The sequence below is a fragment of the Lactuca virosa genome, chromosome 4, assembly GCF_052849685.1.
Source record: "Lactuca virosa cultivar CGN04683 chromosome 4, Lactuca_virosa_CGN04683_v6, whole genome shotgun sequence".
Taxonomy (NCBI): Eukaryota; Viridiplantae; Streptophyta; class Magnoliopsida; order Asterales; family Asteraceae; genus Lactuca; species Lactuca virosa.
Genome location: NC_136429.1, coordinates 524,177,578 through 524,204,370, shown reverse-complemented (window position 1 = coordinate 524,204,370; position 26,793 = coordinate 524,177,578). Strand labels below are relative to the sequence as shown.

The 26,793-nt window shown below is 37.8% G+C and overlaps 2 protein-coding genes and 1 long non-coding RNA gene across 3 annotated transcripts; 1 reads left to right on the top strand and 2 right to left on the bottom strand.

The window, feature by feature from the left end:
• Positions 1-13,910: 13,910 nt before the first annotated feature.
• Positions 13,911-15,547, bottom strand: LOC145103696 (uncharacterized). The gene is made up of 6 exons (XR_013706800.1): positions 15,445-15,547; positions 15,155-15,357; positions 14,983-15,075; positions 14,306-14,396; positions 14,138-14,237; positions 13,911-14,024 (listed from the first exon to the last, which is right to left on the bottom strand). It is a non-coding gene; the product is annotated as an uncharacterized LOC145103696 (long non-coding RNA).
• Positions 15,548-17,223: 1,676 nt separating this feature from the next.
• LOC145109477 (uncharacterized) lies at positions 17,224-19,920 on the top strand. Its single transcript, XM_079046643.1, has 7 exons — positions 17,224-17,361; positions 17,510-17,580; positions 18,280-18,535; positions 18,616-18,722; positions 18,806-18,938; positions 19,014-19,208; positions 19,345-19,920. Exons 3-7 carry the CDS (start codon positions 18,287-18,289, stop codon positions 19,699-19,701), a joined length of 1,041 nt encoding a protein of 346 aa, XP_078902769.1. The 5' UTR covers positions 17,224-17,361; positions 17,510-17,580; positions 18,280-18,286; the 3' UTR covers positions 19,702-19,920.
• A 2,342-nt stretch (positions 19,921-22,262) lies between these two features.
• On the bottom strand, positions 22,263-25,358 carry LOC145103695 (cyclic nucleotide-gated ion channel 18-like). The gene is made up of 6 exons (XM_079040982.1): positions 24,848-25,358; positions 24,465-24,677; positions 24,066-24,367; positions 23,878-23,989; positions 23,546-23,782; positions 22,263-23,141 (listed from the first exon to the last, which is right to left on the bottom strand). Exons 1-6 carry the CDS (start codon positions 25,310-25,312, stop codon positions 22,434-22,436), a joined length of 2,037 nt encoding a protein of 678 aa, XP_078897108.1. The 5' UTR covers positions 25,313-25,358; the 3' UTR covers positions 22,263-22,433.
• Positions 25,359-26,793: the final 1,435 nt, after the last annotated feature.

The following is a 26,793-nucleotide window of genomic DNA, read 5'->3' as shown; positions in this document are numbered from 1 at the left end:
AATTCTGGGTGCTCAATCAGTTTATCCATGATACGCACAACCCCTACTTGCAAGAGCCAATCTCGGTCACGATGTAAGGCTTTTGCTTCATCTCAGACTTCCCCAATGATTTTGTCACGGTCACTAACATCCCACTCCAGGATTTCATTATGAATCATGAATCCCTCATTATCCTGTATCAGGGAGTCCACCTTAACTTCCAGGCCAGACCGAACTTCCTCAGCAATAGCTTTCTCCGATGTCAGTAAAGCGTACCTCTGATCAAAACCACGAGCATCATTTTCAAGCTCAAGGATCTGGTGCTTAAACTCAGCTTCCCGAGCGGTACAACTAGCGTGATAAGCCTCTATCTCATGCAGCAGCTAGATGCGGTAGGAGTCGGCGACCAAATAGAACATTGTCTGGGCAGCAACATATGACATGTTGTGGACCAGCGCAGACTACCCATGGTATCCATATCAGTAACGACGACGGGTGGAAAGGCATGACGGTTAAACACTACGGAATTAGTGCGAACAGACAACTGAGAATCATTTCATAGATTCCAAGAGGGAGAAAAAGAGACCAGAGCTGGGATCATTAACAACTGGAGACCCCCCACTCAGAGGAGTCTGATGAAGCGGAGTCACACTGGGGCCCCAGCAGGAAGGAAGACTGGGATCAGACTGTGCAACAATTTGAACCGGAACAACGAGCTGCTTAGTCGCCCTGTGATCCCCCTTGGAATGTTGCGCATCATCACCAGGGATCACTACAATGGCCTCCGACATGGAGGATATCGAACTCAGCAGACGAGTAAAATTGTGTCTCGACTAAACGCGCCTCTCGATGTTGAAAACATCGGAGGAGGTCTCCCTCATCGCCAAGACTGCTTTCCTCTTGGCTATGGCTCGCCACACATCTGAAATAATGTTGTCCTTGTTATCCTCTACCATCTTAGCATGACTAAGATTCGCAACCGAAGGCGGGGCAACCATGGTGATGGGTTGAGAAATCAAAGGTTGCTCTCGCACGGTTGCAACAGAACCTTCCAAAGCCAACGTAGTCAGAGGAGGATTCATGGCGAGCCGATCAGCACATCATGACGGAGGAAGAGTTTTGAAAAGATCAGTCTCACGATGTTCCAACTTCCCTCGATACTCTCGGGGGAAGAGTTTCATAAGCTCTTCTAAGTGGACCGAGGTCTAGGGTCCGAGGGTTCGGTCGTGCGAAGCTCGGACACGCGAGAAAGGGGCACGCGTCGGACACCTATTGGACCGCGGCTTCGGATGCGAGGGCAGGTGACACGTCTCGGATGACTCAGCAGATTTCGGACACGTGGCACGTTTTGAGCGAGGGTGACGTGGCCGAAGTCCACCTATGCGAAATTTCTCGGATTTTGCAGATTTTCTCGATTTTTGCGCCAAAACTTCTAAAATCCATAACTTTCGCATACGGGCTCTGTTTTTGACGTTCTTTATATGCACGCGTAGGTAAAATTACGCTCTACAACTTTTGTTTAGACTTCGTCGGCTAATTTTGAATTTAATTTTTATATTATTATTTTTAACAGACCGGGAGAGGAAATCCGTTAAAAATTCATAACTTCTTCATCCGACGTCCGTTTTTGTCTGTCTTTTTACCGTTGTGCTACTATTGACGAGACCTTCTATTCTCGTTTAGGTTGTATCGGCTAAAAATCACTCGATCTAAAATACGAGTTTTTAGGTGTCTGCTGCTAAGCTGAAACTTAGAAAAATCATAACTTCCTCATACGAAGTCAGATTTGGGCGTTCTTTTTATACCTACTCTCGGTTTAACGAACACTACGACTTTAGTTTAGATCACTAAGGCTAAAAAGTAGTTTATCAAAAACTCACTTTTTACAACATTCGACACCTGCCGGTTTTGTCGCGAAACTTCGACAGGTCATAACTTCTTCGTTATAACTCGGATTTTGGTATTATTTATATATCCGTAATCCTTGTCACGCCCACTACAAGTTTCTTAATAGATATCGGCTTTATCTAATATTTATTTTTGACGCTCATTTTTATTCGTAATTAATTAAACCCTAATAATTAAGCATAAAACATATAATTCACATAATATTCACATAATTCCTTTTCATTTCTTCAAAATGAGTTACAAAGGTTAACCTAGACTATAACGTCAATATTAATGTCTAGCCTAGAAACACGGGCGTTACAATTCTCTCCCCCTTAGGATGATTCCGTCCCCAGAATCACACATCAACAAACAACTGCGGGTAGCGACTCATCATGTCACTCTTCGTTTCCCAGGTGAGATTTGGCGCATTTGTATGTTTCCATCGCACAAGCACTAAATCGACCATCTTGCGTCGCAGCTTCTTAGTCTTACGGTCAACGATTGCCTCAGGTTCTTCAATCAACCTCTTGTTTTCATCCAACCTTAATTCAGAAATGGGAATTATGTCGGACACATCTCCCGTGAACTTTCTCAAATAACACACATGAAAGGTGTTATGAATACCCTCCAGTTCTTCCGGTAGTTCTAGCTTGTAAGCTTGATTTCCGATCCTCTGAAGAACTTTAAATGGTCCAATAAACCTTGGACTCAACTTTCCCCTTTTACCAAATCTTATAAGTCCCTTCCACGGCGAGACTTTAAGTAAAACCGAATCTCCAACTTCGAAGGATATCGGTTGTCTTTTCTTGTCAGCATAACTCTTTTGTCGATCTTGAGCTGCTAACATCCTTTCTCTAATCACTTTTAACTTTTCAGCAGTTTTATGGACTATTTCAGGTCCCATAAACTGCTTTTCCCCAGCTTCCAGCCAACATGACGGCGTTCGACACTTTTCTCCATACAAAGCGTGATAAGGTGTCATCTTGATGCTTGAGTGGAAACTATTATTATAGGAAAATTCTACTAGAGGTAAGTGTTCATCCCAGTTACCTTGGAATTCCATGGTACATGCTCTCAGCATATCCTCCAATGTTTGAATTGTTTGTTCGCTCTGACCATCGGTTTGCGGATGGTAAGCTGTACTCAAACACAACTTGGTACCCAATTCCTCTTGTAGACTTCTCCAAAACCTTGAGGTAAAACGGCTGTCACGATCGGATACAATCGTTAACGGAACACCGTGAAGCCTAACAATTTCCTTCACGTAAGAATTCGCAAGTTTATCCATAGACCATTTCTCGTTGGCTGCTATGAAATGTGCACTCTTAGTAAAGCGATCAACGACCACCCAAATCATGTCGTGACCGTTCCTTGTTCTGGGCAGTTTAGTCACAAAATCCGTGGTGATGTCTTCCTATTTACCCATGGGTACAGGTAAAGGTTCTAAACTCCCATACGGTTTTTGATGTTGTGCCTTAACCCTAGCACAAGTTACACACTCGGCCACATACTTAGCAACATCGAGCTTCATCGTCGGCCACCAGTAATAGGGTTTTAGATCTCTATACATTTTTGTACTGTCGGGATGAATCGAGTACATGGTCTTGTGAGCTTCTTCCATCAGAAGATCTCTTACTCCTCCCGCCTTAGGTATCCAAATCCTATCTTTGAATACCTTCAGTCCTTGACCGTTTGTATCAAACACCAACGTTTTGCCCAAACGTTCCTCCTTTCGGTCATTTTTCTCTAAAGCTTCCTCCTGAGCTTTCTTTATACTTTCCACAATTGTCGAGGCAACTTCAATTCTCAACGTTCTTGGCCTTTTATTTTCAAGATTTACCTTCCGACTGAGAGCATCAGCAACAACATTTGCTTTACCAGGGTGGTAAAGTATCTCACAGTCGTAGTCCTTGAGTAACTCTAGCCAGCGCCGTTGCCTCATGTTCAATTCCTTCTGATTAAAGAGATATTAAAGACTCTTATGATCAGTGAAAAGTTTGCATTTAGTACCATAAAGATAGTGCCTCCATATCTTTAAGGCGAATACTACCGCTGCCAACTCCAGATCATGAGTGGGGTAGTTCTTTTCATGTTCTTTCAATTGCCTCGATGCATACGCTATCACCTTATCCCTTTGGGTCAGAACATAACCTAACCCAACTCCAGAGGCATCACTATAAACTGCGAAGTCATCAACTCCTTCAGGTAACGAAAGAATCGGTGCTTCACACAATCTCTTCTTTAACTTCTCAAAGGCTTCCTTATGCTTCTCATTCCAAGTATAAGTAGCTCTTTTGTGGGTCAAAGTTGTTAATGGAGTAGCACTCGAAGAAAAGCCTTGGATAAATCGGCGATAATATCCAACTAAATCCTAAAAAGCTTCTAATCTCCGTAGGACTTTTTAGTTGTTCCCACTTCATCACAGCTTCAATCTTTGCTGGGTCAACCATTATTCCTTCTTGATTAACCACATGACCTAAAAATTGGACTTCTTGAATCCAAAATTCACATTTGGAGAACTTTGCATACAACTTCTCCTTTTTCAAAACTTCTAGCACTTCACGCAGATGCTTGGCATGATCCTGCTTGCTTTTCGAATAAATCAAGATATCCTCTATGAATACTATCACGGATTTATCAAGGTATGGTTTATAAACCCTGTTCATCAAATCCATGAAAGTTGTTGGGGCATTGGTTAGTCCGAACGACATAACCAAAAATTCATAGTGTCCATATCTTGTTCTGAACGCAGTCTTTTCGATATCCTGCTCTCTCACCTTTAGTTGATGGTATCCTGACCTAAGATCGATCTTCGAGAAATAGCTCGAACCTTGAAACTGATCGAACATGTCATCGATCCTCAGCAACGGGTACTTGTTCTTTATTGTCGCTTTATTCAGCTCTCTGTAATCGATGCACATTCTCATGCTCCCGTCTTTCTTCTTTACAAATAACACCGGGGCTCCCCAGGGTGATGAACTAGGTCGAATAAAACCTTTGTCCAATAACTACTGAAGTTGTGTCATAAGTTCTTTCATCTCTGTTGGTGCTAATCGATATGGTGCTTTTGCTATCGGCGTCGTTCCTGGTAACAAGTCTATATGAAATTCTACTTGTCGCTCAGGGAGAAATCCAGGAAGATCTTCGGGAAAGACTTCCGGATAATCACACACCACCGGAATATTCTGCACCTCCTTCTTTTCCTTCTTAGCATCGATCACGAACGCTAGATATGATGTACATCCCTTAGCTAAACACTTCCTGGCTTTCATTAGGGAAATGATTCCAGAGTTTACTCTGCGTTTGTCTCCATACACCATAAACGACTCTTTCCCTGGCGGGTTTACTTTTACTATCTTCTTCCTACACAATATTTTGGCATCATTGGCGCTAAGCCAATCCATTCCTAAAACTATGTCGAATCCATTTAACTCGATAGGCAATAATTCCTCGTGTAACTTATTCCCATCCAAGTCAATGAGGATGTTTTTCATACGATGGCTAACAGGTACAAACTTGCCACTAGCAATCTCGACTATTATAGCATTAACTAGTCTATCTACAGGCAAAGCTAGTTTTCTACCAAATTCATGCGAAATAAAGGAGTAATTGGCTCCAGAATCAAACAAAATTTGGGCAGGCAATTCGTTTACGAGAAAGGTACCTGAAGTGACATCAGTTTCTTCTTTCGCAGCTTCAAGTGTCATCTGAAAGGCTCTCGCCTTTGGCTTTGGTGGAAGATTGGGTTTTGCTGCGTCCTTCTTCTTCGGACAGTCTTTCAAAATATGCCCTTCTTCATGGCACCCAAAACATACCCTCTGGTTGGACGGACACTCGTTGGCAAAATGCCCAGTCTTTCCACATTTGTAGCAAGTCACCCCCTCACTACATTTCCCAGAGTGCTTTTTCTTGCACTTCTCACACCATTTCACTTCGCCTCCTCCTCCTCCAAACTTCTTAGACTTTGAAAATTTGCTTTTCTAGTTGGAACCTGAAGTTCCTTCAAACTTTCTCTTTTCGCCAACTTCTGCCCTCTCCACACCCTTCTCTCTGATATGAGTCTCAACATTCTTAGCAGCCCAGATGGCGGCTTTCAAAGTGGTTGCTTGCTTGACCATCGGACCAGAGTCCGCTGGTCATCCGAGGGAAAACTTGTTGACCTTGGAGAGTTCAGTTGGAACTAGATAAGGAACAAGCTTCATCTTTTCCGTAAAACTAGCAGCGTATTCAGTAACGCTCATCTTTCCCTTCTTCAAATTCTGGAACTCATTATTGATTTCCAGAAGATCCTGCTCAGAGCAGTATTGCAATTTCAGTTGTACCACAAAGTCTTCCCAAGACATCTTGCTAGCTTCTCCCTTGGGCATCGAATCAACTAGTAACTTCCACCAGCTCAATACACCAGATTTTAACAGAGGAATTGCAAGTGCGGTCTTCTGTTTGTTGTTGCACTCACAACTTTCAAACATCGTCTCCATTTCGGAGATCCAATTCATGACTTCCACCGGTGTCGGACTTCCAGATAGACACGGTGGTTTGGATGCCATGAAATCTTTGTATTTGCACCCATGTCCATCAACTCCTCCATCCTGGTTGTTTTGTCTAACTATCGGTGAGTTGGCTTGGCCAAGAGTCCCACTGTAGTTCCCTCCTACTGATTGCCCTTCATTCAATTCGGGCTGTTCAACAGGTATCGTAGTTTCTTCCCTATTCTGTTGTAGTAATCGCCTTGTCTCCTCCATTTGGCGATCTAACATCATCTGCATCATTGCTTGTACCCCAACCATCCTCATTGGCTCAGGTGCAGCTCCTGCAACAGGTACTTGCTCAACTACTTGGGGTTGAGGTTGTTGATTCCTGTTTCCGTTTGCATTTGCAACTCCACTGCGAGTTCTTGCCATTATAATCTATATACTGAATAAGGCGAATTTAGGTCTTTATCCTCGATAGGTGTTTAAATTCCTTTATCACTCCGAAACGTTTACATGTTAGTTCTAATATCGTAATCGTACGCTTAGAATCCTACACACATAAGGTTTCCAGATCCGGTCGGCAACAGACAATAGATCCGAACAAATAATGGCATATATGGCAAACATATAACATTTAGCACATAAAAGCATTTTAGGCATCTTTCCTAAAATAAACTAGTGCTCGTGTCTAAAATATGGTAGACACTCATCTCACAATCATCACTTAGCATTCTAAGTTTAAGTCTATAAATCCTACAATTTCTTAGTTCGCTTAAACTAATGCTCTGATACCAACTGTGACATCCCCTAATTTCTCGGCCAGAAAAGACCGATTTAATTTATGCTTTTTAACATAAAGACAGAGAAATCCTTTTAAAAGATGTTGCGGAATTGGTCCCCAAAACAAAACATGATAAAAGTTTGTCAAAACCTTTCTTTAAGAAATATATAATTTCATTTCATATCAAAACCTCGGGATGTCATGTTCCGATACAGATCAAAGGCATAAACAAGACATTATAAGTCTTTCAACAGTTATTTACAACTACTGGCCTATAATCCAAAAATCTCTCATCATCCTCCGACTATGCTCGGGGTCCACTTCCTGTAACATAAAAAGTTTAGTCGGTCAGGCTTGGGAGCCTGGTGAGCATATAGGGTTTTCAACCCACAGTAATAATAAAGTTATTAAGTTCATCAATCAACAATAACCCTGATTACTCATTCCCGTTATCCTCACTTTACGTCCCTAAACACTTATCACAAGGGACCTAGCCTAAAGAATATCATCAGGATGGACACTACTGCTAAGGGGACTCCTCAGCCATACATGTCCTAAAGGCAACCATGAGGGGGATGGAGTACAGCAAATGAACACCCAAGTTCATTAACACCTACAGGTTGCGGGCCTGCCAGCATTCCACTGGACTGTCTAGAAAAGTCTGTGGTCGTCATCCATACTCCGCTAGATGACTGTATCACAATCACATCGAGGCCTCTCATCATTTTATTTCATCATACATCAACTATCTACCCATGTTTTACCCAACATATTTGTAGATAAAAATACATATACAGTTTAAAACTTGTATAAAACATCTATTCAACAGTCACCTCAATTAAACAGTTAATATAATTACACATAGCACGTATTTTATAGTAAATACTTCATATCTAGGTGTAAGATGAAGGTGACTATACACTCACTTGATTTGATGATAATCGGGCAACACTTCGTTTCCTAAAACGATCGTTTCTAATAAAATCGGGAGTTTTATTGAGAAACTGGGCTCTGCGAGGGTCGGGCTTCAAAACCGAAAAAATAAATTTCTCGGGCACTTCGGTACATGTTTCGGGTGTTTGGTATGATACCAGGGCTTTGGGGGAAGTTGGAATGAAAGAAATATTGAAAAAGGGGTTAAAAATGACAAATTTCCAAATATTCCCCGGGAGGTCTCGCACCCTTCTATTTATAGGGGCGAGGCTCCTGATCCAAGGGCTGAGAAGCCTCCACGCGTCAGCAGATCCGGAGCGAGGCCATGTGGGTTGCGCATGCGAGGGTCCTGCTGGCAGCTTCTAAGTGGACCGAGGTCTAGGGTCCGAGGGTTCGGTCGTGGCACTTGGTGCGAAGCTCGGACACGCGAGAAAGGGGCACGCGTTGGACACCCATTGGACCGCGGCTTCGGATACGAGGGCAGGCGACACGTCTCAGATGACTCAGCAGATTTCGGACACGTGGCACGTTTTGAGCGAGGGTGACATGGCCGAAGTCCACCTATGCGAAATTTCTCGGATTTTGCAATTTTTCTCGATTTTTGCGCCAAAACTTCTAAAATCCATAACTTTCGCATACGGGCTCTGTTTTTGACGTTCTTTATATGCACGCGTAGGTAAAATTACGCTCTACAACTTTTGTTTAGACTTCGTCGGCTAATTTTGAATTTAATTTTTATATTATTATTTTTAACAGACCGGGAGAGGAAATCCGTTAAAAATTCATAACTTCTTCATCCGACGTCCGTTTTTGTCTGTCTTTTTACCGTTGTGCTACTATTGACGAGACCTTCTATTCTCGTTTAGGTTGTATCGGCTAAAAATCACTCGATCTAAAATACGAGTTTTTAGGTGTCTGCTGCTAAGCTGAAACTTAGAAAAATCATAACTTCCTCATACGAAGTCAGATTTGGGCGTTCTTTTTATACCTACTCTCGGTTTAACGAACACTACGACTTTAGTTTAGATCACTAAGGCTAAAAAGTAGTTTATCAAAAACTCACTTTTTACAACATTCGACACCTGCCGGTTTTGTCGCGAAACTTCGACAGGTCATAACTTCTTCGTTATAACTCGGATTTTGGTATTCTTTATATATCCGTAATCCTTGTCACGCCCACTACAAGTTTCTTAATAGATATCGGCTTTATCTAATATTTATTTTTGACGCTCATTTTTATTCGTAATTAATTAAACCCTAATAATTAAGCATAAAACATATAATTCACATAATATTCACATAATTCCTTTTCATTTCTTCAAAATGAGTTACAAAGGTTAACCTAGACTATAACGTCAATATTAATGTCTAGCCTAGAAACACGGGCGTTACAGTCCGTCCACTGACTTGACCTTCAGAGCGTTTTCCTGGGATCCCTCTCGGAGAACGGATGACGGTTTCACCCTGTTGTGACTTTGCAGGTTAACAAGAGCGGATACAAGCAGCAAAGACCGACGCCCAGTGACCATGTCGCATCAATATATATATATATATATATATATATATATATATATATATATATATATATATATATATATATATATATATATATATATATATATTCATGTTCCTAATTTAAAAAAAAAAACTATATGAAAAAGAAGAGATATGATGATCCGTAATAATCATTACTAAGTTTCCTCCCAAATGGGCAAATATGATGATAAAAGAAGTCGAAGTCTAATTCAATTATTTTAGTTTTACCAAAATATCATTGAATCTTATATTAAAGCCTACGACCAATACACACCTCAAGGCATCGTCAACGAAACATATGTTGGATACTCCTCCAACGCCTCATAAAGACAAACTTCAATGCATTGTCAACGAAACATTTATTGGATGACTGTAACGTCCCAAAAATTAAGACAAAAAAATTCATTTTTTTAAATAATAAAACCATCATTATGATCATGTTCACAAAACCATAATGAAATAAGAATATGTCAATAAACATCCAAATACATCAAAGTCATATAAAATGCGGAACAATGTGGTGCGTGCAATGTAGTCATCCTGAGCTCTTCCCCTTTGAACCAGAAGTACCTGAAACATAAAATGAAAATCGTAAGCACAAAGATTAGTGAGATCCACAAAATACCACATACCATACATATAAAACATATAATGGGCCCCGCCGGAATCGAGCCCCGCTCAGCATCGGACCCCGCCCGAAATCGAGCCCCGCTCGGAACAAATCTGTCAATCATCAGGCATCGAATTCGCAGCTGATTGCTTGGGGTATGATGTACCCATGTGGCGATTTTTGCATGATCCCAAGGCATGTTCCTTTAAATTTTAGGATCCGTTGGTGAAGAGTGTCCATCTTCCCATGCTTTCTTCTTTTTGGAGTTCCATGCTTTCCAATTCTGGTTTAGGTTGTAGATCATCACTGAAATCAACCACAAAGTCTGCTAGTGCTTGTGACTTTATTGTTATTCTTTGTTCATATTTGATGTCGTATGTGCTTAGCTTCACGGACCACTTTGCCATCCTACCTGACATCTCTGGTTTGCACATAACATTCTTAATGGGGTAATAGTTCTTACATGTATAGTATGTGTTTCAAAATAGTGTCTTAACTTTGTGGAAGCATTTACTAGTGCAAGTATTAGTTTCTCAATATGGGAATACCTGGTCTCAGGATCCAAGAGATTTCTACTTACGTAGTAGATGGGATGTTGGTCCCCGTAGAGATCCTTGGCTAAAAATGACACTTACAGCGCTAGAGGATATTGAAAGGTATAGGAGGAGTGGTTCCCCATCTAGTGGTTTCACTATCAAGGGTGCAAAACTTAAATAATTTTTAAGTACCTGAAAAGCATCTTTGTGGTCTCTAGTTCACTCAAACCTTTTGTTCTTCTTCAAGATATCATAGAAAGGCTCACCTTTCTGAGGATCTTGAGATGAACCAGTTAAGTGTTGCTACTCTTACTGTTAGTCTCTAAATATCCTTTGTCGAGGATGGGGATCTTAAATCGATGATGGCTTTTATTTGCTCCGGACTTGCTTCTATTCCTCTTTTAGTCACCATGTATCCAAGGAACTTGCCTGATCTCATTCCAAAGTTGCACTTAGAAGGGTTCAACTTCATGTTGTATTCGTCTGGTATGTTGAAGGCCTCTTCAAGATCCTTGAGATGATCCTCAACTTTCTTTGATTTTACCACCATGTCATCGATGTATACTTCCATGGTGTCCCCCAGTTTGTCTTTGAACATCTGATTAACTAACCTTTGGTATGTTGCCCCTGCATTTTTAAGACCAAAGGGCATGGCAGTATAACAGTATATATCTTTTAGGGTAATGAATACAGTATCCTGTTGGTTAGATGGTTCCATTTGGATTTGTTGGAAACCCAATGATGCATCCATAAATGTTAGCAGTTCATGACCAGTCGTAACATCTATCATGGAGTCTATGTGTGTTAGGGGGAAAGGATAATTGGGACATGCCTTATTTAGATATGTATAGTCCACACATACTCTCCATTTTCCGTTCTTCTTCTGCACGACGATCACGTTGGCTAGCCATCTTGGGAAGTTGACTTCTTTGATCATCCCTGTTTTAAGGAGATTTCCTACTTCTTCTTGGATGATCTGGTTTCTTTTAGGTGCTAACTTTCTTCTTTTTTGGTGTATTGGTCTAAAAGAAGGATTAATGTTAAGTTTACGAGTTATAATATTTTTGTCTATATCTGTCATATTCTCATGCTTCCAGGCGAATGTTTTGCTTCTATCTTTTAAGAACTTTATTAGTTCTTTCTCGATTTGTTTTGACATTGAGGATCCTATGAGGACTTTGGCTTTAGGATCCTCAAGGTTTAGGGGCACTTCCTTTACATTATGCTCTCTTGTTTCCGGCACATCTCGTGCCCCTTGCTTTAATTGCTATCCTTGTCGTGGTACCGTTGACGATTTCATCGAAGTCTTGTAGCATTCCTTGGATTCTTGTTGGTCACCTGTGATTTTTACTGTCCCCCATGGGGTGGGTATCTTGACCCACTGATGATATGTCGAGGGGAAAGCCTTCATATCGTGGATCCATGGTCTACCTAGTATAACATTATAGGAGGATAATGTATCAATTACACAAAAGCGTTGCATAGAGTTTACCCCCTCTATATAGATAGGTAGCTTTATCTCTCGACTATATATTTTGTTTCGCCATTGAATCCAATCAGTACTGAGGATCTTTTGATTATTTTGGCTCCAGGGATGTTCATAATTTTTAAAGCATCCATGGGTATGATGTTGACTGAGGATCCTCCATCGACAAGGATCCTTCTGAGAAAATGGTTGGCAATGTAAAGACTGATCACCAGTCCGTCGTGATGAGGATCATGGACATCTGTTCTATATGTTTCGTCGAAGGTAACTTCCTTATCATTTGTGATTGGTGTGTTCTTTTGTGGCCTTTCTTCTTTCTCCGTCTTTGACACTTTAGCATGTCTTTTTGTTGCAGAATTTGAAGTGCCACAAATGTCAGATCCTCCAGAGATTACATTGATTACCTTAGCATCCGTGGGAGGGGATCTTGGTTTTTCTAGGGTCTTATGAGGATCATGATCCTTTTCTTTGGATTTTTCTTTTCTTCTTCCAAGGATCTCCTTGAGGTATCCCTTTGTTGAGTAGGTCACTAATCATCTTTCGTAGGGCTATGCAATCTTTAGTAATGTGACCAAAGTCCTTGTGGTATGCGCACCATTTGGACTTGTCTTTCCAAGCGGTGGACTTTTCCCCCTTTCTTGGCCATCTTGTTTTATCGCCAAGATCCTGCATGGCAAATATTAAACTTGAAACATCCACAGAGAAACAGTAGTCAGTGATCTTAGGAAATTCTTCTTCTTCCCCTTCATCTTCGAGGGCATTAACCCTATGATGATCGAGTCTGGAATAAGGTTTAGACTTATAGGATCTCTGGGTCAAGGAGTCAGCCTTCCTATTGGGGTTATCATAGGAGCTTGGTGGGTTGCTCCTCTTTTGGATCTCCTTGTCTTCTTCGAGCCTTATGAGCCTTAGGTCTCTGTTCCTTACTTCGTCCATTATTTTGCAAGGAGTCGTTACAAGGTCTTCGTAGAAAGGGGAGTCTTTCTTCAAGCCCATTTTGAAGGCTTCTATGGCAGTTGCCATATCGATGTTGGGGATACTCAGAGCTTCCCTACCAAACCTATTCACGAAATCCCTAAGGGATTCCTTAGGATCCTGAACCACCCGATAGAGATCACTAGTTCTTCAGGATTTGTAGTCCCATCATAAGGCTTCATGTTGGGAGTTTGGAAGCGCTTTGGGATTTCGGTGTCAGAAATCGCAAGAGCGAATCTTGAGATCCTATGGCTTGTTGGGGAAACTTCCGGTATAGGCTGGACTACACTAGGTACGTTTGAGATCATCTGTCGTAGCTGTTGAAATTCTTTGGCCATGATCGGGCTCATTCATGCATCAACATCCACAGAGTTAGTGGTAAAAGTGTTATTATTCACAAAGTTACCGAGATCCTTGTTATTAGGAGTTAGTTTTTTTTTTAATTTTTTTTTTCATTTTTCATTTTGGACAAATCTACCCTTGACATCCAAAAATTACCAAATATCACTCCATGCTGATAAAAAAACTCAAGAGCCAATTATCAACAAAATAATTCTAAAAATACAAATTTGTAATACCCATAATTCCATAAAGATGATAAAAATCAATTTTTTTCCTTTGGTAAAACTGGAGAATTATATTTAAATTGAACCTAACAAACATATTTCAATGAAAATCCCATAAATCAATCGTTAAAAATACAAATCAAACCTACAAAAATTGAGATTTTACACATTTATTGGACATGTGTGTAAACTTACATTTCATTCATTACATTCTTATTCTTGCCTAGAACTCCATATGACATTCCTTTATGTATTTAGACCTACACATCATCAAATATTGTGAACTCTTTAGCCCAGTTGACAAAGTTGGTAAAGAAACAAAAAAAATCCCTATGAATGGGCTACGAGTTATGTGGAGACAAATAATGTATACCCTCCTTTTCGCATGAGAACCAACCAAACACACATGGCTTTCAATTAGTTGGATCAAGGGCTCAATTGCATTCTCCATTGTAATCCCTAGATTTACCAATCTACAAAATTCATTTAATACAAAAAAATATTAATATTAATCCTATAAGAAAACCAACTTAAACTGTACCTTTCGTAAATGAAGATCAATATTTCCTTGAGCACCACTAACATATCTAAAATTTGAATCCCCGTCTCCCGTGGTCAATTCAATATGCAACCTAATATTGTAACTTGCCATATGAAAACTCATATTTATTTTCTAAATACGACAAAGATTTAAACCAAATCAGAAACCACTTTGCGAAAACACCAAAAAAAAAGAGAAAAGAAAAGTAATAAGATTTCAGAAAATGGAGATTTTTTTTACAAACAACAAAACCTTGAAGATCTACTGATTAGCGGCGATGGAGTTTAGCAACAGTGGTGGTGGTTGCTCGGTGGTGACAACGTTTCCATGATTTCCCTTCCATTCCATTCAACCAAAGAGACACAAATTATAGAAAAAATTGCCATAATAGGGATTTCAACATTTCGTACCTCTTACTAAAATCAACACTTGGGCATTCAATAAACAGCTAGAGTCCTACCTTCACTAATAAAATATGCATCGTTATGCATCTTAGGAAGAAAAAAACACTATCACGTCAATAACCAACAAATCCACGATAATTATATCCATTGATAATGATAGGCGAAATACCTAGAAACCTCCATGGCCATCGGAGAGCATTCAATATCAACATAAAATCGATCAATCAATATCAACATAATATAGATGAAAAGGAAGAATATTTGGATGATTACCATTGATAAGAAACCTCCAGCAACCAATCCTTCTTGCGCTTCTTACCTAACACTTTGCATGTTCAATCATTCCTTCGAATTAATATCATAACCCTAGGTATATAGAAAGTGGTGAGATTTTGGGAGCGAATTAGGGATTTCAAAATTGAATCTCGTCAATATAATTAAATACCATTATGAAAGGAAAGAAAGATTTGAATTTGTCGTTTCAAAATTGGGATGCAGTCATGAAATCGACATTTGATTTGAGAATCAAATCGTATATGAAAGAAAAAATTGTAAAAATGTTGTACATAGCGCCTTAAAATCAATTGAAACAATCAGACATCTTCTTCGGTTTCTTCGTTAAGAAACCATTTCCCCCACCCCTAAAACCTGCAATGTGAAAATCTGAATGGGTCGTCAAGAAGAAGATAGAAAAAACAGTGAAATATAAGGGATGGTATTATTGAAGCTAAGAACCTTTAGGAAGATTGTATCGGCAGCGTAAGGAGGATGGCTATAATCTTGTTCCGAAGTATGAAGAGAGACATAGGAGATGTGGTTTGATGGTGGTTTCATGGTGTAATGTGGAGACATTACGGATTTGCATGCGTATGCATTTTTTAAAAGAAAAGGCGTTTGATTTTTTTTGTGAGGATGACATCATCAAATTGATCCAAAGGTGGAAAACTATTAAGAAAAGTCAATCAATGGGTCTGATTGTTGAAGGTGATGTAATAAGGTTTCTTTTTTAATATATATAGAGATAGAGATTAAGAGGGTGTCATATTATATTAGAAGCTTAGAAAACAAGAAATGGTTGTTAATGAATTGATGACAAGAAATGGATTTTGGGTAATAATTGTTATGGAATACTTTTTAAGTCAAACAAGTATTAAACTTATTTTGTATTACTTCCACCTTTACCCCTTGTAAAAATTAAACACATAGATGGATTAAAAACGTTTATTTTAGACAAAAGTGTAAACTTAGCAATATGACATTTAATGTTGTATTCAAAAAAGTCTTTGAACATTTGTGATTCAGTATAATTTTTTAAAATTTGTCGATACTTTTTATTATTAATATAAGTTGAAGCAATTATTATTCATCATTTCGGTCGTATTTATTTTGAAAATGATTAATGTTTATGAAATCTTATTTTATTGGACAAACAAAATTATGTTTTTATTTTTAAAATCTATGTTATTTTACTTTATCAATCGTGGTTTTTACAAGTTTAAACCTAGTGTAGGTTTGTAAAACCACAATAATAAAACAAATAACATATAAGAACAAAACATACTCATCCATACGTTCTTAAAACTTCTTCGATTCGTTACTTGCAGTTCGAGTACTTCATTCAATCGATGACCCATTGGTGCAAAAAATAGAATGATCGTCGCTTGTTACTCATGGGACATAGACAAAATCCAGATGAAAACGACAAAAATAACTTTTAAAAATAGAGACCTTTTGTTCCTCATTTGCGAGATATGTTCACGAACAAATAAAATTGGCTGAAACCGGTAATATAAACCTAGTTTATGGTTATTTAAGTGCATAACTTTTCGATCCTTCCTAATAAATCAAAATCTTTTTGCTACATGTCATTTTCTTTTATTTGGACACATGTTATTTTCTAATATTTTTGAATAAATGTTTTTCCATTTGTCATTTTTTATTTTTTCTTAATTGACATATGACATTTACAGCTCAATTAATAATTGCTTTAATTAAAAATAATCAATAAATACAATATTACTATTCTTGTATTTAATATGTTTCCTTTTAAATTCAAATTTTAAATTTTAAATTTCAAAAAATTTCAAATTTAAATAATTTATTTTAACCTTACATAATAAAATTCTCACAACTAGTTTCTCTAAAATATTGATATTTGATTTTGTGGAGAGTGAGACTAATCAAATTATGAAACTTAATCGCCAATTGGCGATAATGTCCACGGATACTTTCCTTATTTCAAATCCAAAATTTTTTTTCTTTTTTTTTAAATTCAAAATCTTCCCCCACTTCTTTTTAATTTTGATACAAATAAGTACACCCCTCCCTAATTAAATAATTAATCACCAACTAATGATAAGTGATAACCCATCGCTTTTAACTTTGGGGTTGAAACGTCACTTCATACCATAAATCAAGGGCCATTCTGAATTTTCCACCACCCCATTTATCCCTACATCTCCATTCTCCTCGGCGGTGACTTGTTAATTTTCCCGTGTTTGCCGTCCGTACGTCGGTAATAACATCATCTGCCGTCGTTTTCCCGACGCCGGTGACAACCTCGCTTCTAAAACCCTAAAAGTTCACATTTCTACGTGCACTCATTGCTTCAATCTGATCGTTTTGCTTCCGTTTTGTTTTTCTCCTGTTAAGGTTATTTGTTATTTTTATCGATTCAGTTATCACCATTTTTACTGTTTGTGCACTGTTTATATTCGCTTTAATGCATTATATTCGCTTAATAATTGATTGCGATTTCAAATCTGTATTTGTCGTCGTCTGAACTACTTGCCAAATGCAGATAGGGGTTCTATTGTTGGATCTGTCGGTCTGAATCACAACTTCCTGGTCAAAGCAAAGAGCAAATCCGAGGTATTTTGCTCTCTTCTTCCTCTCTTTGCTTGTTGTAGCATTGTTTATTTCTCCAAATGATTTTGAATTCGAAGATGCCGTTTACAAATCCGTTGAACATTATAGGGTTTGTTCGTGGCGCATCGTGTAATTTCAACTTGCACGATTGTTATGTTGAGTCTTTTGGTTTTCAGACTGTGCTAGGAGTGTTCTACAGTTCTCTATGCAGATTCGTGTGTTATATGGTCTACTATGCGTAGATTTGTGCTTGCAATGAAACATCTTTTCTTAAGCATTGAAATCATGAGTTTGTAAGCTGATGTTTCATTTAGTTACCATTTGTTTTAGTTTAGTTTCCTCCCACAAGGATCTGACTCTTGGATTTTGTTCTGGTAGATGTTTATACTTTGTTTTGGTTGATCTATAATCTGTGAATCTTTGTATGCTATGAAATTCTTGACATTGTCTATGTGTGGGTCATGTTGAAGATGATCTGTGATGTAAGTTGCAAGCTGGTGTCATGTGACAACAAACTATGATTCTTGATACTGATCTTAATGACTTTGGTAGTAAAAGATCATTTCATATGCACTGAATGTTCATCCCTGATCACAAACATTGCCAACTATCAACCTCCAAATCTGAAAACTCATCTCCAATAATAGTTATATACTTATATTCCAGATGTTTGAACCTTAACTCTCTCAATTTATGTTACAGCTGTACAATGATGTCTGAAACTGCTCTTAGAGATCTTAACTTGCTGCCTAAATCTGAGAGAACAAACGAGAGCTCAAGTAAAGACATCTTAACAAAGCCATATGTTGAACCAAGAAAAAACATTGTTCCTTTAGTTGAACCACCTGTGAAAGGAACCGAAGACGCACATGCTAGCGCTGAGGTGGCAGTTGCAGAAGTTGAATACATTGAATCTGAGAAACTTGAAGATCTTGAAGATGTTGAAAATAGTCTCAAAGTATGTTATCACCTAATATGATATCTGTGTGAAACTATGATGTTATTTTACTTATTTATGACATTCTTGTTTCCTCTAAGGTGCTTCTATCTGGATTAGAGTCTAGAGAGTGGGTTTCCCTTTGTGAAACACTCAACAATGTACGCCGTTTTTCAATATACCACAAGGAAGCCTTGCATGACATACTGTAAGCTTTTCTCTTTTCCATTACATACCAGTAGAAATTGACGATTTTACCCTTCTCTTGACCATTGTCTCCTCAATTAACAGGGACAATGTGATTACCCTTGTTGTGAAAGCCTTGAAGAATCCAAGAAGTGCTGTTTGCAAAACTGCAATCATGACATCTGCTGACATTTTCAAAGCATTTGGGGACCTTGTAGTTGATTCTTTGGATCCTATGGTAATTGTTTGTTTTCAACATACATCTGATCTAATTGGGTGTTCTAATTGGGTGAATTATGTTTTGGTTTTATAGCTTGTGCAACTTCTTCTGAAATCTTCTCAAGACAAGAGATTTGTATGTGAGGCTGCTGAAAAGGCTTTAATAACTTTAACAATTTCAGTTTCCCCTGTTTTGTTGTTACCTAAATTGCAACCTTATCTTAAACACCGAAATCCTCGTATTCGTGCAAAGGCTTCATTGTGTGTTTCTCGTAGTGTCCCACAACTTGTAAGTATTCATTCTTCATACCACTTTTTTTTTTAAATGTTTTTTTCTTTTTAATGAAAAATATAATGTTTTACATTTTATGCATCGAATTTGGTAAAGGTAAAAGTAATTATTGATTATTTTATTTCTTATGAAGGGGGCTGATGGAATCAAAGAATACGGGATTGACAAATTGATTCAAATTGCTTCATCCCAACTAAGTGACCAGCTGCCCGAATCACGAGAGGCTGCCCGAGCCCTCCTATTGGACCTACAAACTGCATACGTTAAATCCCCTGTTTTGGCTCCACAACAAGACATTGACATACCAGTACCACCACCTTCTGACCAATCAGAACAGGACACGTCATCATCCTCATCTGTCCAACAACCTCAACCTCCTCCTCAGGTACATTATTATTCTTGGGACCAATTCTGTGAATCTAATCTTCCAAAATTAAGTGCACAAGCCGTCCTACGTGTCACTACTAGTGTTACCCGTGAGGGTTTGTAACACACCAAAACCTATATACATTTCCATATTATTGACTACTGTTTGATTTTTTTTTTTTATTTTAAATTCCCCTCGAGTATTATTTTTTTTCACTTGTAAATGCTTTTGCATTAAGTTTGAAAGAAGGCGATTGAAGTATTATTATGTAGTTTAGGTATTTGTCCTAAACATGGAGTATATTGTTTCATTTCGAATTGCATGCTATTCACTTCTTTGTCACATGCTCAAGTTTTGCCAATGCGCTTCTTTAATTATTATTTTTTTTGTCATTAAATGCTTCTCAATATTTTTAATGTGTACGAAATACTTCTCATTCAAAAATCCTTATATTAAACACAGAACCCCACAAAAAGGAAAACTTATTATAATATATTATATATAGTATTGTCAAAACTCGTGGAAGACGTAATTAAACGGTTTCAAAAAAGGGTGGTATTTCGTAAATTTTTTGCAAGGTTTGGTAATAAACAGCATTTGAAGTGTGCGTTGCTTCTTTTAACATTTTATAGTTTGTAACTATCTTTTTATACATTCTCATATAAATAAGATGCAAGCAAGACGATAAATTTTAGAGTAAATTACACATTTGGTTCAGGTGGTTGGCACATTTATCCACTTTTAGTCCTAGTTTTGAAATTTTGACATTGATGGTCACTATGGTTGGCAAATATTGCACTTTTGGTCCCTGTCTTTTTTATTTTATTTTTCTTGATGTTTAGATTTAGTAAAGTAAGTTAGAATATACAACCAACACCACTTTATACCACCACCGCCATCATTTTTCACCACTAACAACACCAATGTATGCCACAGCCACCAAAAACCTTTTTTTTTTTTTTTTTTTTTTTGACAAAACCTGAAATTGACCAAAACCAATTGCAATTTGTTTGTGTCTTGCGAAAAATGTTGTTGCAAATGTGCATGTCATATGAACTACACACTAGTTTTAGGAGAAGCTTGAACATCTTGAATCGGTTGTATATCTACGAACTACTTCATACACTATGTATGATAATGTACAATTTTTTGTTAATAATAGCGTTTTAAAACTGTAGGCTATCAGAGTAATGTCTAACTTGAGAACTCATTGAGACATATTTTTATGTGTAAAAATAGACCTTGAATTATATTAGATGTTTTGCCTTAGGAGAAAAGATTATAAGGCAGTAATTTTGCTTTAAGAGGGTTTGTTTTTAGCATGCATAAATGGGAAGAGGAAACACTTTCATGATAATCCAACATGATCGGAAGCCTGGAGAGTATGGGCTTGTCAAGAAATATTGCTCGGTGGAACGAATTCGACAAAAGGCTCTGGTTCAACTAATGATGTGCTGTCATGAAAAATTGTGTATTTTTGTTTCCGGGTCCACAAGTTTTTGAACACCCCAAACAAAGTCTATAACAATAAACACATATTTTTATTAATAACAATAAGAGTAAAGAGTAATTATAGAACACAATATTATTATTTACTTCCAACAATAATTATAAAGATATAACAATATGTAAAAGTTGAAATATATATATATATATATATATATATATATATATATATATATATATATTACATGTGACCTAGAGCTACTCCGCTTCAAAGGAGGTGACGGCTTTTTCTCCACAAGTTACACCACAAACCTGACAAAATTCGGGAGCCGACGACCAACCGATTTGGTCGGTCAACCATGGACAAGTACTAGCTGAGGGAAAATTTATTTTTACAAAAAGTTGAAGAATGAAATCTACTCTAATAAATAAAGATCTTTTTGTCACATGTAATTTTATAATTATTTTAAATTAATTTTTATTTCAAATGTCATTTTATGGTTTTTCTATTTTATTAAATTTCATATATTATTTAAATCTAATAATAAATGCATATCAATTTCATTAATGGACTTTTCTTCCAATTTCAAAATTACTAAATTAAAGTTTCATTAATTTTCTTTATTTATTTATCTAAATCATTTGTTTAAATTTAAAAGAGAAAAAAAAACACTTTAATTTTTATAATTCAATATTTTTCTCAATTTTCTTATAAATTCAAACTTCTCAAATATTTTGAGTTTTATATTTAAATTTTCTTTTAAATATACATGAGTCTTACACCTGTGTTTTATAAAGAAAATGAAGGAAAATGACATAAATGACCTCATGTGAGTTGCACATGATGGGTGTTAACGGTGGAAGGGAAAATAATGAAAAGGGAAAGATCAAACCTGTTAATTTAATTTGAAATAGGGATCAAACTTGAAACAATCGGCAACTTGGACTAAGATGTTATACTGAACAAACCTCGAGACCAAACATATAATCTACTCTACATTTTATGTCTTAAAAAAACAATTAAACATCTTTTGATTTGACTTGTTTAATTCAATTATTTTTCAGTTAGTTCTTTTACTTATTTAATCTGCTAATAATAAAACGTCAAACATGACAAACATAACCAAATAGATCAGTAAACGATATCTTACCACTTGAAAATAGAAATCCGACATAACTTAGTCTCAACAATCGTTTTTGGCTCCAAATATATATACAAAACAAAAGGTATTCCACTATTCCGTATTTGGGATTACAAAATAAATAGAAAGTGACACAACAGATCCCTATACTATTTACTAATTACAACAAACACCCACCATCCCATGCATCAACATTTTCGGCCTTTGGACAGATCCAAGCTTCTTAAACTTGTACCATATGCAGTGTATGTTGTACCTTTGTCACTTTCAAAACCTAGGCTCATCCGGTTTAAACAATTGAGGCATTTTAAGACTCGTAGACGAATCAACAGAAGCAACTTTATGATGACCGATTCCTTTTCTTGTATTCGTAGCAAACCTCGACGCCAAAACAGTCGCCCCAACCCCAAACTGCTGCTCGCTGCTACTGCCCGGAGTACCATCGGTACCCGACTCCTCATAATAAAACCCCTCCATCAACTCCTGTAGAGCCAATTCCTTTGCGAGCTTTCTTCTTTTATATTTGCGCCACGCTGCTTGAATTAAAGCCGCGCCCCATGTCCGCCATTGATGGGAATAATACCGGAACGCGTGTTGGAGTTTTTTACTGTGTAGGTATTTGAACTGATTCGCGACGAATTTTAAATCTTCGGCGCGTAACGCAAAGCCTTCGACTTCAGTTAGGGTTCGGACAGATCTTGTGGAGGAAGGGTAGCTTGTGGCGTTGGGGAGTAGGGCCCACGTGAGTAGCTCTTCGCCACAAAAGTCGCCGGGTCGGAGGGTGATTGAATTGAAGAATCCAGATCTTCCGCCGTCTGTTGTTGAGGATTCTAATTGTCCACGGATTATGAACAACATCTCGTTTACCGGATCATCTTCGCGAACAATGTATGTGCCCTGCGTGCTTAGGGATGACACCAGGCGTTCACAGATCGCGTCCAGAAGGTTGTCGTCCATTTGTGAGAAGAATGGGACCTACATATCATTAAAGCATCCGAATAGTAAAAACAATTTGCCACATCAGCTCAACAACCCAAATAATATAGTAAAACGTTCATATTATTTTTAACTTTTATACAAATCGGTATAAATAAATAAGCAGTATATATAATTTCTTATTGTAGAAAGGAAAATTTATATTAAATAAATTTGAACTTGGAGTTACATAAGAATGCAATCAGTATTGTTATATAATTACTAAAATTTATATATTTCTCAACATTACAAACTTTTTATATTTTTTTTATAACTAAAAAAAACTAGTTTTGTAAGTTTTAGAATATCTAATGTATTTATTTTACATTATATTAAACAAAAGGATAATCTTTTTATAAGAATAAAAGATAAAAATAATTATGAAAAAAAAGTCAAAAACGTACTCGTCGAACAAGGTTAAGGCAGAGGTGGCGTTGGATTTCACGGCGGAGATCGATGGGTAACGACTGGAGAATATATTCTTCATCGACGCCTCTCGTCGCCAGCCATTTATACTGAACAAATCGCCGGATTCTGTCTGCTAATTCCTCCGGTAACTGACGGTGTCTCATCCACTCCTCCGTGTCTCTTCTTTTAATCCTCCACTCTTCCAGTCTTAACGTCATCGATTGCAAATACGTCTTCATTTCAATACAAACATCATATCTTTTATCAATCAAAAACATCTCGTATAAACTCAACTGATTAAATCATGTAACCTAATTAATTAATATACCTGCATGTTTCCTATCAATTGTGCGAATAGAATTAAGCCTCCGATACATATGAAGATGCAGAACAATGTCTCCCCGATATAGATGCTCGTTTCCAGATTCTGTCCATATGAACTGTGAAAAAAGAAGAAGAAATTAAAATTGGAATCGGAATCGGAAGTAATTAATCTATTCATTTTCATATTCATACCTCAAATTTCTCAAACCCCACCAAAGGCAATATAAATACTTCTCGAAGAACTTAGAAGAAGCAACTTCGCTTGTGAAAGCATCTGCAAACATTCCAAATTTAAAAGGAGAAGATTCATTGCTAGCATCACATAGAGTTCTCAAGCTTGTGGATTCAAGCCATTTCTTGCGATCTGGATTATCAATGCTTTTGCAATCCAAAAAACTCATACAAACTTTTTCAGCCATCTCCTCTTTACACCCTTGTTGCCAACATGAATGCTGTCGCCCTATAGACATCGAATACCATGTAGCCCCAAGAACCTGAGTCAGATTCAACGGAGATGAGATTCAATGTCTGAATCATTAAGAACCCTAGAAAAATTGGGTGAAATACTGAAATTGATTGATTCTTACGTACATGACTAGCTAGCATGTAAAGTAGAAGATTGTAAGCAGCTCCTGCCCAAGCTGTCTTAGCTACAAACCCTGTAGATTTTATAATCCGCTGATTTAGTGGAAAAATCACAAACAATCGAGGGATGTACTGAATCAGAACGATGAGTGATAGTGTATTGTTAGCATGATCTTTGGTGCTCTTTTTTGTTGCTGGTATGATCAGCTTGTGAACTATCTGCAACACAAAACAACTTCCAATCACTTTACAATTCTACATAACAGATCGAGCTATGAATTGATTCGGTAACAATCAACCAAAGCCCTAATTTTCTATAGAAGAATCAAGGAAAACATAAAAACTTAAGCTATGAAATTGGGGATGTTGATAACGAATTAGAAACTAGCCTGAGGTAATGGAAGCATAGCAGCGACATCAATTACGAAATCAGACTTCAAATATCGCCGAGCAATCTGACGCTTGTCCATAACGAGTTCGCCTCTGCCGAAAACCTTAGAGCTTGGAGCAATAAACGCAGTGCGAAACTTCATGACGATGTGAACGACGAAGAAAATATCTGCAAATGAACGCCAGGTATTGATGGCGATCGCGGCGGCGTGATCTTTGGTCATGCAGGTGTCTCCGCCGACGTATGGAAGGTAGAAATAAAGGGGATCGATGAAGAGAGAGACGAGGCACACCACGAGGAAAAATTGGTACCATCGAGTCACAGCTTCTCCGTTTGGATCGAGGATCTGGTAATGCCAAAACGTCGCGCTGTTAGCTTTATCTGTGGCGATTGTATTCGACGTCGGCCGCGTAAATTGTTGGCGGAGACGGGTGGCAGGCGTTGTCAGCACCCGATTCATCATCCCTCACGGCGGTGACAAGGCCCGTTAGGGTTCCGATTATGGTGGTTGAAATTTCAGCGGGTGACGATAAATTACGCGCGAAAAAAAAATGGTGTATGGCGATTAACTTCTGATAACAGAAACCAAAAGTAAAACTTACATAAATTATACCTGGATTGTTTGTGATCGGCAAGATTAGTCCTTGAAGTTTGTTCTTATTGTATGTGTTCTTCTAACTGAGATTTGTTTTTCATTTTAGCCCTCTCTTCTACTTTCATATGTAAAAATATGTTAGTTTATTACCTAAATTTAGCAACATAAACTTATGAATTAGGTTAAGACTTAAGAGTCCAAGTCTAGTTAGAGATATGTATAATTAAAGTGTAATTTAAAAGTATATTAGAGTGTGTGTGACTAGTTGCTCTAAAAAAAGTAGTTATGCGTACCAAATGGTGTGTCAGGTTACCATATTAGGTGTGTTGGAAATCTACATTTTAGCTAACTAATTGAACCTTTGAGGGACATAGTCCTATGGAGGACAAATGTATAAATTAAGAATATGATTAGAAGGTGTGTAAGTTATCCATTCAAGGAATAAAAATACACATTGTTAAAATACATCGGTTTAGAAGACCTACTACTTAAGATTAGGTCGTGTAAAACAAATTGTTGTTACTAGGACCTTAAGGGGGTATCACTATGTAGTTGGCATGCTTCGAGATCTGCTTTAAACCTCGAAACAATAGCACATATCGTTAGACGAACCGTGGGTGTTAACCTAAGAGATTACTTTGAGGGTTATTGATTCAAGGAAAAAGAAAGAACGATATGACCACAAAAATGAAGGAAAAAAGTATGAGAGAGCGATAATGAATGGGCGATCATACCATGAGAGATTATAGGTTTGGTTATTTATATATTGACCATCTTGTGTGATTACGTTGATAAGTGGTATTGTTGATGTATCTCACACGGAGTAACGACAAAGGATAACAGCGTCGTCAACTCAAGAACGACCCATCAAAAACCCACTACCCGACAAGAGCCGGGAGCAAACCATTGTCCATAAGACCCTGTGTTCTAGCACCGACAATCTGGCCTCGGGATTGGCCCACTTTAGGAGAGAAACTTTCGTTCCAGATAAGACAAATGAGTACATGTTGCCCCAGGGTGACATGTGTAGTGCTCGGTGATCTGCTAACTGGTAGTTCTACACTAATAGCAAATAGCCACCTGCGGGGCACAATCTACTAATCGAAGGCCGTCTCGTCCTGTCATGCCTGAAAAAATATAAGATACTATTGGGGATCTGTTCCCCTGACCACAGGTATAAAAGGTCCCTTCACTACAAATAAAACGACATTTAGTGGCATAGAAAATGTGCCACTAAAAACCAAAAAAGTGCCATTAAAAGCCTAGTTGGTAATCAGCGGCACAAAAAATAAGTGTCACTAGAAGCGTTGCCACTAAAAACCTTTAGTGGCACTTTTTGATTGTGTCGT